The 13,585-nt window shown below is 41.1% G+C and overlaps 1 protein-coding gene across 1 annotated transcript; it reads left to right on the forward strand.

Annotated features, from left to right (window-relative positions):
• The first annotated feature begins 5,053 nt into the window (after positions 1–5,053).
• Positions 5,054–8,178, forward strand: LOC133897381 (3-dehydroquinate synthase, chloroplastic-like). The gene is made up of 8 exons (XM_062338096.1): positions 5,054–5,477; positions 5,555–5,705; positions 5,789–5,956; positions 6,038–6,264; positions 7,021–7,144; positions 7,326–7,388; positions 7,486–7,629; positions 7,830–8,178. The coding sequence occupies exons 1-8, from the start codon at positions 5,173–5,175 to the stop codon at positions 7,959–7,961; spliced, it is 1,314 nt and encodes a 437-aa protein (XP_062194080.1). The 5' UTR covers positions 5,054–5,172; the 3' UTR covers positions 7,962–8,178.
• The last annotated feature ends 5,407 nt before the right edge of the window (positions 8,179–13,585 follow it).

Consider the following 13,585-nt stretch of genomic DNA (forward strand, 5'->3'; position numbering starts at 1 on the left):
CTGGCCCAGCCGCTAATAGGCTGTGCCCATGGGCCAGCCCAGCTCCCTTAGCCCATTAACCACCAGCCCAAGACCTGAGTGGGCTAGCACTGTGCGACCTAGTATTGTGTATACCAAGCCCATCCCAGGCCCATTTAGACCCAGATTCGGCCCATCCAAACCCATTCGGCCCAAACCCAGTTCATGTGGGTCCCACCGGTCACTGTTCATGTGAGGCCATATTACTGTTCAGTGGGCCCCACCTATGAACAGTATCATTTCTTAATTTTCCGATTTTAATTCTGATTAAATCTTTCGGGAGCCATAACTTGTCTGTTCTGGCTCCGATTTTGGCGATTCTTTCGCCGAAATTCATCTAAAATCAAGATCTACTCATTTGTCATATTATGGTATTCATTAGGGCTCATTGGCTTTTCATTTGGTGTTAATTGATTCTTTTTTAGTATCGTCGTTATTGATCGTAGTCGCGATTTCAGGGCAACCAGAGTTCTGCGTGTGCTGCGCAGGAAGCATCAGAAGCGAGGAGGATCTCGACTACAATCAAGACTTCGAAGAAAATTCTGTAGAAGGCAAGTCCTATCTTCTTGATCATATTGAACCTATTTTTTCAAATAATATACATGATCAATTAAAACCGGACTTATTATCGCATGTGCTATGTTTTACGCTTTTACAAAACTACTTGTAATAGTTAATCCTATCAAACACATGCCATGTCTTGAATATTATCACCAAGAATACATATCACCTTAGGATTACCTATCATTATTTATATTAACGCCGGACGACGTCATGATATCTAGCATGCTTAGGATTGAATATGTCTCCTCGGAGATGTCACTTTTAAAACACCTCTCCTTGGAGACGAGATTTACTGTTATCAATGACAACTCATATACTATGAATCCGTGATGGTTGTGAAATCCTTGATGTTGTGTGGGATATAGAGGGTGATGTGTAAAAATGAGTGAAAATTGTTTTGGCGCGGGCAAGTAGAGTGGTCCTCCAGGGAGGATGCTCTTGGGGGGCATGAGTTACATGATGATATTCATTGCCCATGAAGATGCCTCGTCCGGTCGCTTAAGGATCGAGTCTTGCGCTGGCATATTTAGCCACCCCGTGCAACCATGCATCATGTATGGGCAGGACTTGACTTTCTTTTACTGGACTGAGTTGGACATCATACCAGGAGGCTAAGAGCAACGAGCATCCAAGGGTCTATCTGTCCCGCTGTTTGGAGGTTTTAGGGACCAGCTTAGGCTTAAAAAGGGATGCTGGCCTTCGAAACATGCAGCTCTGAGACTTAGCGTGTCTCGTGAAAAAGCCCGGCTGGAAAGGTGTTGGGAGAGTCTCGTATGATTCACTCCTCCGCTAGCTACGGATGGAGACTGAACATATCACGTGGGTAAAGTTGTACAACCTCTGCAGAGTGTAAATCTATTCGAATAGTCGTGTCCACGGCCATAGACGTGCGAAGGCATAGTCATGCTTGAATAGACTCTGGGTGCATGAGTTTTGATGAGTGAGTGTGTGGACTAGATGTCCGTGTGAGGTTCCTGGCTCACTACGCCAAAAGCTGTGTGGTACTAGAGGTACTCCAGATGTGATAAAAGTGATTGCGGAGTGGGGTATAGCCTCTCTCAGGACTGAGAAACCCCAGATACAGCTCGTTGCGGATTTTTGAACTAGTTAAAATATTTTGAAGTCGAACATAGTTGATATAATTGGTAATCTGCATAAACTGCTTTACGCTTAAATCTAAATTGTAAAGCTTATCCTCGAATAAACCCTTTATGCATCTATCAACACCTTGAAGTAGTATAGAGCTCATTGAGTACCTTTCGTACTCACTCTTACTGTCATTCAGATGAAGATCCGATGCCAACTTCGCCGCAGGTGAAGTCGGGGATGAAGAATAGTCTTTGAAGTCGTGTTTGCACCCACGCTGCTTATGACTTAGGCTTTTGCTTCCGTGATGTGTTTTGATGGCCGCTAGACCAGGCTTGTAATATTTGGTGTGGTTTATAAGCCTTTTGTACTCAGAACCTTACTATTTACATATGAAGTTTGATTGTGATACTACAACTAGTATACCGTGCGTATCAGCTACGTAATTCAGGGACTGATACATGAGGCACAAGAGGTCTCGGTAGTGGGGGTCTTCCATCTATTGTGGGTCCTTGTCCACAAGACCCTCTTTTGCCACCTTCAAGTAATCATTTTTATTCAAAATATGTATTTGATATCATTCTGTTAAATTCTGTGCGTATCAACTACTTGATCAAGGGACTGATACATGAGTCAGAGGGGAACTTGAGGTCAAGGTCCTGGCAACCGCCATCCTCCAAGCCTGAGTACGAGGAGAGAGAGAGAGAACGAGAGAAGCAAGGAAGGGAAAAAAGGAAGAAAGAGAAAGGAAGGGAGGAGAAAAGGGAAAGAAGAAAGAAAAGGAAAGGAAAGGAAAAAGAAAGGAAAGAAAAAGAAAAGGAAAGGAAAGAAATAAAGGAAAAGAGAGAAAAGGAGAAGAAGGGATTTGTTTAAGAATTTTGTTAGTTTTGTTTAAGAATTTCGTTAGTTTTGATGTCAATCCGAGATCTTCTCACTTAAGGTAACATCTTCGTAACCCCTATTTGTTCGAAAATAGAATTTCGATGACTAGACTGGTCACCAAAATTAGGGATTATTAAACCAATTCATATATAACAGTTTGGTATGAAATCTAGGGTTAGTTGAGGTCAAATTCAACCATGTGATTAAGAGCAACCCAGATTATTGGTCCAATTTTCCGAAAAATGATAGAATCAGTGATTTTGGGATTCAGATAGCAAGCGTAGCTCAAACACTTAATGTATAGTCATGTTGATTTTCTCGAATAAATTCTGAGTATAATATGTTCCTTGGATTTAGGAAGTGTCGGTGCTAATGGTGCGAAGCTGGATCCTGGCCACGATTAAGGCAAGTACATAATGAACTTGTGTTATGGCATGATTTTCTCATTGAATGTTTTATTGATACACCTTAATTGTGTTCGTTCAATATTCATATTTCTTTTGTATTTCTTTGTGTTCATGTGATTTAAGTTCATGGTTGTGTTCATTTCAAATGATCCAGTTTTAAGTTGTTCCTTTACATTTCATTCAAGTGCCGGTGATACCGGAGGTACAATTTGATTCTTATTTTCAGGTTCCTGTGAGTGAGTGCTGGACCCACTTACTCTGCTTTACCGATAAATATAAGGATATATTCATGTCTATCCATTTCAGACGAAAACTACTGTTTCATTGTTGTTTTCAAGAAAAGAAGAACTTTGTTGATTCTCTTCTTCACTGATTGTGGTGTTGTATTGTTCTTCCAAGTTCTAAATTGTACTTGCTGAGTATTTTCACTTATTATTGTGCTTCGTTTGGTTTTTAGGTTACCCTATCATTATAGCATGATTTGTGTATTGTTTTTGGTTAGCTTATCGGATCATTATCCTAGGCAGTGATGTTTACTTTCTGCTATATATATCATGCCTGTGAATGTAGTGTGTTTATTTGTTTGGAAAAAAGAGCAGATACAGAGGAAACTCTACCAAAATATGTCAATAAACTATTGCTTTGGCTAGAAATAAGTGTTAGTTGATAACCTCCAAGTATGTCGATATCTTGGGCATTACAAGTGATGTCTTCCTCATTTTTTTTTTCTACCAATTCTTTTCCCCTATCTTCCTAAGTGGTTTTGAGTTATCTAAACTATTTTGAAACAATTCCTACTCATAAGTATATGGTGGGAATACGAGTCACTTATCGACGCACATTTTCAAAATGTTTGAGCACTTAAAATAAAATCAAAAGCAGGAAACATGAAATCATGATGCATGTGCGTGCTTGGTGACTAGATTAGGGTATTTTGGGTGTGACAATGAGAGCCCATGAGCCTATGCACATGGACAAAAAGGGAGAACACATGAGCATGTTGTTGTTGTGGCATTTCAGCGAACACCCACCACCCCGCCTAGAAAGAGTCCTTACCCCCTTTCCGAAGCCGAAGATACTATGGACGAGGACGATGGGCTACAACGATCCGTGGAGCACGATGGGCGTGGCGCCCCTCCTCTAGTCATCCTCCCCGATTGCTGTTTTCATCCTAGGCATGGAGGTAGTGCAGGATTTGGCCGCCAGTTGGCACCCAGCACGGCGTGTTGTTATTGGTCTCGTGACCTGTTGGGTGGGGCATTGGTGGTCGTGAGGGCTGCAAGTTTGGCCATTCACCGAGGGTTGTTTCATGTGGCTGGTAATTTTGTGGTGGATGGTGTGTTCTAGATGGCAACAGTTGAGCACCTCCTAATCCAAAATACTACTCCTAATAGTAAAAAGGCAGATTAAGCTCAAACCAAAGCAACGCCACAATATTCCAACGCAAGATGGGTATGTGCTATTATCTTTCAGAAGTTTCTACGAGCATAAAGACAGCTACTGCCTTGAGCGACCATTTAACATCTCTTCACACCTCACAACCCATCGCATCATAAATTTCCTCCGGTTAGGGTTTTACAGGTCGGTGTTCTTGATTTGAATTATCGGTTCCCGACCGTTACCGATGTTTTTCCATTCGGATTGATTCGTTTTTATATCCCAATATTCCCGAGTTCATACCTATTTCTAGCTTTCTAATTTTCAATTCTATTTTTAAGAGAAAATGTGAAAGTGAAAATGAAAATAGTTAGAAGGTTTTTTCTGACAGTTTTCATTCGTAAACCTAGGTGGTTAGTTTAAAAGAATCAATGATCAACTTGAGTATTGGATTAACGTCGAGTACCAAATTGCTATTGACCCCAAATTTCTCCAAACTGAAAGGAGCTCAGTTGGTGAGATGGATTTTCTCGACGCCGACAGCCCAAAGCCGCCATCCTTCAAGCCGACACCTTCGCCAACCATCCCCAGCCACGTCAACTCACCTTCCCCCATGGCCGCGCCATCCCCACCTACCAAGTGCAGATCCATCTCATCCGTCCACCCCCTCGATCCAACCGTCCAGATCGACTCCTCTCACTCCTCCCGTGCTCCTCCCCCCAGACCTACCGCGCTCCACCAGCCTCAAATCCCCGCTCCGTCAGACACAATCAGACAACCGCCGCCTACCACCCTCCGCCGTCGCCGTCGCCGTCGCCACCACTTCGCAAGCCATCCCATGGCGGCCTCCCACTCCTCCCTCCTCGCCGCCGCCTCGTCTTCCTCCTGTGCGACTATCGCTCCCCGCCTTCCCCGCGCAACTCGAGTCGCCGCTTCCCTCCCCTCGCCGGCTCGCGCCTCCTGCCCTTCTCTCCGCGCCGCTGGGAGGCCCCTTCGGGGCCGCTTCGTCGCCAGCGCCGCTCCCACGATTCAGCCACCGGCGGAGTCCAGGGTCTCTACTGTGGTCGACGTCGACCTCGGCGACCGTAGCTACCCGATCTACATCGACTCCGGCCTCCTCAACGAGCACGACCTGCTGCAGAGGTAGTCAAGAGCTCCGAACTTTACTCGATCGTTGAATCGGTGTGGTCGCTTTGTGATATTGATTTCAATTTGCGCAGGCATGTTCATGGGAAGAAAGTTCTGGTGGTGACCAACACAACCGTCGCGCCGCTGTACTTGGAGAAGGTGACCTGGGCACTCACCCACAACAACCCGAACGTGTCAGTGGAGAGCGTGATCCTACCCGACGGCGAGGAGTACAAAGACATGGTGCGTGTGTGATTCAGCATTCTGGGAGACTATTACATTTGTTTCAGCTCATTTAGATGGAATTAACTGGTTGTGATTGGCAGGACACGTTGATGAAGGTGTTTGATAAGTCAGTTGAATCTCGGCTGGACCGCCGGTGCACATTCATTGCTCTCGGGGGTGGTGTCATTGGGGACATGTGTGGATTTGCAGCTGCCGCATTCCTCCGTGGCGTCAATTTCATACAGATACCAACTACTCTGATGGCCCAGGTCATAAGCTCGATTTAGATTTGCACTATAGTTGGGTACATACGGTTTGGTGCTAACTGTGAGCTGGATGACTTGCTTTAGGTGGACTCGTCTGTTGGAGGGAAGACCGGGATTAACCATCCACTTGGGAAGAACTTAATTGGGGCATTCTACCAACCACAATGTGTGCTAATAGACACGGACACACTGAATACGTTGCCCGACAGGGAGCTGGCTTCAGGCATAGCTGAGGTCGTGAAGTATGGGCTCATAAGAGATGCACCGTTCTTTGAGTGGCAAGAGAAGAATATGTCGGCATTGTTAGCAAGGTATCATCTGGTTCCAGAGTTGATATTCGCATTACTGCTGTCATTGTTTCTTTTATTCAATATGTAGTAGGACCAGACAGCAGTTTGCAATTGCATTAGATTTGTGGTTCTTGCAGACAAATTACTCAGGTGCAAGGAATGTGTAGTCGCTTCAAGATTCCAATTATTTGTTCAATCTAATACCGTTTGGTGTTTTGTACCATATACCTTGCCAAGCCTTATTTTCCTTTTCCACTCTTGAAATATCAAATATTCAGACACTAGAAGTTCTCAGCATCTTGGCTATTTGAATCATGGCCTTTTTCGTATGTATATTTCCTAAAATGGATAACTGTTAAGTGCTGTGACCAAATGAAAGAACATTATCCAATTTTTGGGAAGTTCTTCAATGGTTGAATAACCATTATCTGAGATGCTTGCCATCCTTTTAGTTTGGCTGAATAGAGTGATAAAACTATTGTTTAACCCTGTTAACTTGAATCAACTCATCACTGTTGTACATGACATTTTTAGGTCAGGTTTGCCATAGAGTTGTTCCATTCTTCTATTATTCTTGTTAGCCGAGAGAATGTTCTGTGAACTGTAATTTGGTAGAAGGTTTGCAGACTCTAGTTTAGCTCTTATGGTATTAGATATAGCATAATTGAAACTTATCTTTTGCTCAAATATGCAGAAAAGCTTTCTGCCACGAATCGAGTATAACTATTAATTTTTCATGTTGCTGTCAATCTCTAATTTTGAAATTCATATTTGCAGAGAACCAAGCGCTTTGGCCTATGCTATTAAGAGATCATGTGAAAACAAAGCTGAAGTGGTTTCGCAAGATGAGAAGGAAAGTGGTCTTCGAGCGACACTAAACCTGGGTCACACATTTGGTCATGTAAGTATTGTCATTAATTACTTTTGGTTTTTATGTTAAAGTAATTTATACTGACATAGATGAGTTTCGGGTACCGCAACCCAAAATGCCTTACCGCAATAGCATTCATCGGATTTTCATAGGAACCTTATGTTTTTCATGAATCAACTATTATTTACTGATCATTGCATTCAATTGCCAGGCTATTGAAACCGGGACCGGATATGGAGCATGGCTCCATGGGGAGGCTGTTGCAGCTGGAACAGTAAGTTTTCTTAATATTTCTATACAGCCTCTTAGTAATAATTTTAATTTCGTTTGCTTATCTTTTGCCTCTGTTTTTGGAATTCCACTGCCCTAAGGTTATGGCAGCTGACATGTCTCACCGCCTAGGGTGGATAGATGAGTCAATCAAAAAGCGGACAGTTGACATACTAGAGCAAGCCAACCTTCCCATTGCACCTCCGGAGACCATGACAGTGGAGAAGTTCAAAAACATTATGGCTGTAAGTAGCTTGAGACTGCCAGTAGCACTTGATTCAGCACTAAGTTAGCTTCTGCCGTCGCACAAAATAATATTGTTCTTATAGCACTTGCACATTGCTATTTGCTGTATTTTAATGCATTGCTGTGGCACACTTGGACATCTCTAGATTGCATTGTTTCTCTTAGAAACAATCTTACCGGATTCCTGATAACACATCAGGTTGACAAGAAGGTTGCTGATGGATTGCTGAGGCTCATCCTCCTAAAAGGACCTCTTGGAAGCTGTGTTTTTACTGGAGATTATGACAGGAAAGCTCTCGATGAAACCCTCCATGCATTCTGCGCCAGCTGATGTTTCTCGATTTTGGATTTTAGTGATTCTGTATACTAATAGCTACATTTCATTTGAGAGAATAAAACACACTGTATATTATCCTCATCGATATCCTTTTGTCAGGAATAACGGGGTATGGTTAGGGGTTAGTTTGAGGTTGCAGATGATCGTTTCTGATAAACTGTGAGCAGCTATCGTTGAATAATGAAGCTTTACTGCATCCTTTTCCCTGTCACCTGTTCTTGTGTCAATTCTTGTTTATCTCTAGAAAAGAATTGCAATTTTATGGAAACTGTACAGCAATGCACGTTGTTCAACACAGTATGTTGTTGCATGTTATCAGAATCCAGAATGAAGCAACACTTCATGTATGATGTCAAGTTGTAATGTGCTTTGATACGTTCCATATGGACCGAGTCACTAAGATCTTACGTTCCTGTTTCTTGTTGCAAGCTTGCAGTTTTTAAAAATCACTGGAGACTCTGCCACTTGGTGGTTCCATCTTGTGAGCGGTTCAGAATTCACAACGAATTCCAGCCAGGTCTAGAAATGCTTTGCTTGGCCCAGTCAGGAAAGACCTGAAGCCAGCATGGCAGCATCTTCAGCGGTTCAGCCCAACGACGAACAATTTTCAAGGAAGCAAGAAAAGCAGAGACGGAAAAAAAAAACCAAACTGCAACAATCTCATACAATAATGCATGGCTCGGAACACAACACATGGAACATATTGGATTACCAAATTATACTACAACTTGGGTGACGACCTCATTATGCTTTGTTATCTCGGGCATCGGGGCATGTTAAAACTACCCATGAACGCAGCTCGCTAGCTTTGCCGTTGCATACGCCAGCAGTGAAAGAAACCGAATACAGATCACATCCTATTGCCATTATCCGAGTACAGTGGCTAAAGCCGGAGCAGCCGCCGGAGCTCGTCAGTCGCACCGATATCCACGCCACCGCCGGCGCCGGCCGCCACTTCCACGGCGCACGCGGTCGGCGCCTTCCTGCCTGCCGTGACAGTGACCAGCAGGGACGTCGGCATCGGCACGCTGCTCGGCGGCGGCGACACTGAGTACAGCGAGTCCGTCTGCGTCCACTCCACCTCCTCCAGTTCAGTTGGCGGCGTTACCTTCTTGGACGGCGGCACGACAGTGATCGGCGCTGAGGCAGTCCTGGGTTTGAGGAAGGTGACGTCTTAAGAGGTCCTAAATTAGGATATCTAGAAATTTAAATCAAAATAGCTATAAAAATTTAATAAGATAAGACTATGTTAATTTCTATCTATATATCTTTTAATTTATTTAGTGTGTTTACTTTACCGTTCAAAAATATTGTAAACTACTTAGCAAAATAAATTACAAATATGTAAATACGGAAACGTAAATAAAATAGAGAGACAAACTCGACACAGGTGATTTTTATCTCATAGTATCGATAACATGAATATCAACCCTAATTCACGTTAGAGGTTCACAAATAATGTGCTCCTAGTCGTCAAGTCTTTTCCAGTCACGACTCTTGAGCTATCAAGTCACCAAGATAATGTCTCAAGCACGATGAGCTATCAAGTCAAGGTGTCACCACTAGTCTCTCTTCCAATTACTTGTCGTCGCGATCACTTCGAAGCTTGAATCATCAAGGTAAGAGTCTTCACGTCCCTATACACGTATCTTGCCGCTGCTTCACACCAAGTCGGAGGGTCAACAAGTTTGAGCCATTAAGACTCAAGATGCCGATGAGTCACTAAGACTCCAAGGTACCGATGTACCACTCGACACAAACTAGGATCACTCATTGATCCCTTCTTCAAGCTGCAGCACCTAGTTACAACTCACTCTATGCCTATAAGCATTAAGCACTCTCTAATCTTGTAATTAATCGTCTTGAATGATCACTTTAAGTATTTTGGTGATTTGGATGTCTTTTCAAGTGTGTATGAGCTTCCTCTAGACTCTAGTAGCATACTACACCTTTAAATGACTAAATAAAGGAGTATTTATAGTCTCAAACCCGTCAACTAGCCGATTTTCCAACAACTTAGAAAAGCTATTAACAACAGATAATCTGGTGAGAATAATAGTACTAACGCTGGATCATCCAATAAGTATAATCTCAGAAACAACCATTAAAACTCCTCGTAATACCTCTGTGAACACTGGACACTCCATTGTACCTTCAAATTCACTACTGGACCTTCCAGTTAGTTATCTTGAGCCATCCGAGCCTTTACAGTCTCTTCGTGTAAAATGCTCTGGTGCATTTATCCTCAGAGCACCGAACCTTCTGATGGGTTATTCTTCATTCTTCAACACTTGTAGTCGTCTCTACAAGAAATACTTCGGTGCTATAATCTAGTGTGCACAAACCAAACACTAGACCATCAGGTGGGTTGATCTTCAGTTTTTTGTACTTACATTCTCTCTGCAAGAAATACTTTGGTGTTACCCAGTGCAGATCACAGGACTATCCCGTGAGATCCTCAGCCTTCTCCCCTTTGTCAGAACTACTCTGGTGAGTTTAACACACAGAGCACCAGATATTTTGGTGAAATCATCAGTCTTCACTTTGCCTCTGGACAAAATACTCCGGTGAATTCATGGGCTATCAGCCTTTGTGCATAATGCTCCGGTGGGTGCAAACTCCTCGGCACCGGACCTTCCGGTGGAGCAAATCTTCCTATGACTTTTCCAGTTTAATCAAACTTTGTCTCGGCTGCGGTGACTTCTTAGTATATTGCATCCATGACACCTACTATTATATATTCTTGACAAACATGTTAGTCCTAATGATTATATTATCATTAATAATCAAAATCATAATCATAAATCTAATATGCCATTTTCGCTATAATCTCCCCTTTTTGATGATTGATGACAACAAAACCAAAACAAATGATAAATAATAAATGATATCAATCGTAAAGAGTATAAAACCTTACCATATTGCTTGGATGCATGTTCTTACTATTTAGTCCCCTTTTGTTGTAGCTCTCTCTTTTTCCATTGCAACTATCTCCCTTTATTAACCCACGCAAGAATTTCTCACATTTGTCAACCTAGGTGCCTTATGTTGCTTCTTGTATCTTTTTCTTCTCATTCTTTATTAACTTTGACATTCCTAGATATCTTGTATCTTATTTTTTGCTTTGGTCATCAAATTTCTCCTTCTTTATTAATAATCTCAAAAGGGTTATAAATATATATTGAACTCGAGGGAAAACGTTAGAGCATAGGGGGGGGGGGGGAGATTCATAAAACATGATTCATATAAAATGATACTAATTGAAAAGATAAATCAATTGTAAGGATGTGATATTGATATCAATTGAAAACAAACAAACAAGGATCATAAAACATGAAACTCACAGGATGTAATCTGAACTCCCTCTTTATGTGTGTATACATATAATGAGACTCATATGTAAATATCATATGTAAAAATGTAGCAATATATGCATATCTAGACATTAAATAGAGGTAGAAAGTTTAAGTCATATCATGCATGAAGGTAGCTTAAATATAGAAATGAATTGACAATAATACCAATTGAAGCATTTAAGTATTGCATATCTTACTTGCAATACATATGTACTTGTTTTTTTAACAATAGAGATGATACCCTATAAATTAGTTCATGACACATGAAAGATACCAATTGTGAAACTAGTTCTATAAAAAAAAGTTATAACTAATAAACCATGTAGGTTGCTCATAAGAAAGAGAGAAACACAAGCAACCTACCATATGAAAACCTACACTATGTATTACAATAAATTAGAATATGCATATGCAATTCTAGACAAAGCAAATAAGCTACAATAATTAAAAGTTTTCACATCTAGCTTTATTACCCTTTTTTACCTTTAGATAGGGATTTGGGCATATGATGATCGTAATCTTCATCAAAGCATCCAATCTTATATACTTGGCTTCTTTGCTTAAACTTTCACTTTATTTTATGAGCTAAGTCTTCAAATTCTCATAGCTGCCTCGGGATTCAAGTCTTCTTTGAAACCTAAATCTATTTAAGCCCCTTCATATTGGTGATGACTTCCTTAGATACCCAAACGAGTCGGTTCCACCCTGGTCATTTCTCTCAACCATATGTGCAACCATCTTGTCATTTTTCTTTTTCTTAAGATTGTAGTGGTTGCTATTTATCTTGTTCTTGTAGTTGGGCTTGGTGTAGATATTGAAGGTTTTTTTGAGGTTCATTATTTTCTTCTTCTCTATCTCCTTATTGACTTGCTTGTATTGGAAGAACTTATGATCTTCTTGATGATATTTGAAGCATATCACGGTGGATAATTATCTTGAGGATGTCAGATATGGTTTTTTCTCTTTAATCTTGTCAAATCCTTCTTGAGTTTTTCCACTTCTTATTTGAGCTTATCATTTTCTCGTGTAATGAGTTCATTAGATGGTTCTACGAAACATTCTCAACATATATCTCATTGCAAATAGGTGAGCTAGATAGATCGATCAAATCATCATAATAAGTGCACACATCTATCTTAAGGATTAAAATTAAATAGAGAGGTAGATTTATTCAAAAAGACATTAATTTGAGATTCAATACACCAAAATTTAGCCTTAAGCTCATCATGTTTCTTGTTTAGTAAATTAAATTTGTTAAATAATTATTCATAATTAGAAATAAAAGGTAGCATGAATGTCATTAAATACATTAAATTTTTTAAGTTTTTTTTATTTTTTTTAAAGACTCTTTGTTGCTCATTGTTCAAATGAAGAAATTCATCGTAGAAGGAAGAATCCTTATCGAATTTGTCATCACCTACATCACCGGTGTCAAGAGCCTCGAATGTGGATGGTGCGGATGCAACAACACGTATTGCTCAACTTCGCTAGATGCATCTTCTCCAGGATATACACCATTGTTGAGCCCTCCGAATGTAGGAAGTGATGTGTTCTACATGATCGTTTCCCCTTCCACGAAAAGCATCATCTATGACAATGGTGAAGTTAATAAATACGTAATTTGCAAATCGGGTATTCAGAATATCTTGAGTACTGGCATTTGCCTGCGCTTTGCACTGAATTGGCTGCGACGTCGCACAACGAACTACTTCAAAGCCCCAAAAGATGTCCATGTCTGTGGTTTTAGCATTTCGGCAGAACGTCCACATTGCCTATACCTTGCAGATATGCTCAACCTTTCTATCGCCAGACAGTTCGCATCCGACGTCATTTTCGAAGAAGAGGCAATCACGTCCAACATTGCCGTTTGCCGACACTGGACGGACGACTTGAACTGTTTGCATGATTGGAGGGAGAAACACACCGAGAGCCATTTCTGTCTTGCGTGAACCGATGCAGACAAGCGGAGCTTCCGACCAGGAACCATGGAGAACAGAGAACCCAGTACAGTTCGGATGTCAGTGGAGGTAGTTTCTTCTTGATCTATTAAAAATTAAATTATATGTCTAGTTTTCTTATATCTAATTAAAGTGATTTTTTTTTGTATGCAACATTTTCGTCTGACAGTAAGCTGTTTATAATAATTTCATTAATCTTCAAACTTTGTAGCTTTGGTCTTTAGCCGTTGCTGAGTAAATACGTATATGTGGTTATACGTGTGTGCGGGTTGTAAAAGTATTTAAAAAATAAGATATCATGCAG

Source organism: Phragmites australis, chromosome 17 (genome assembly GCF_958298935.1).
Source record: "Phragmites australis chromosome 17, lpPhrAust1.1, whole genome shotgun sequence".
Taxonomy (NCBI): Eukaryota; Viridiplantae; Streptophyta; class Magnoliopsida; order Poales; family Poaceae; genus Phragmites; species Phragmites australis.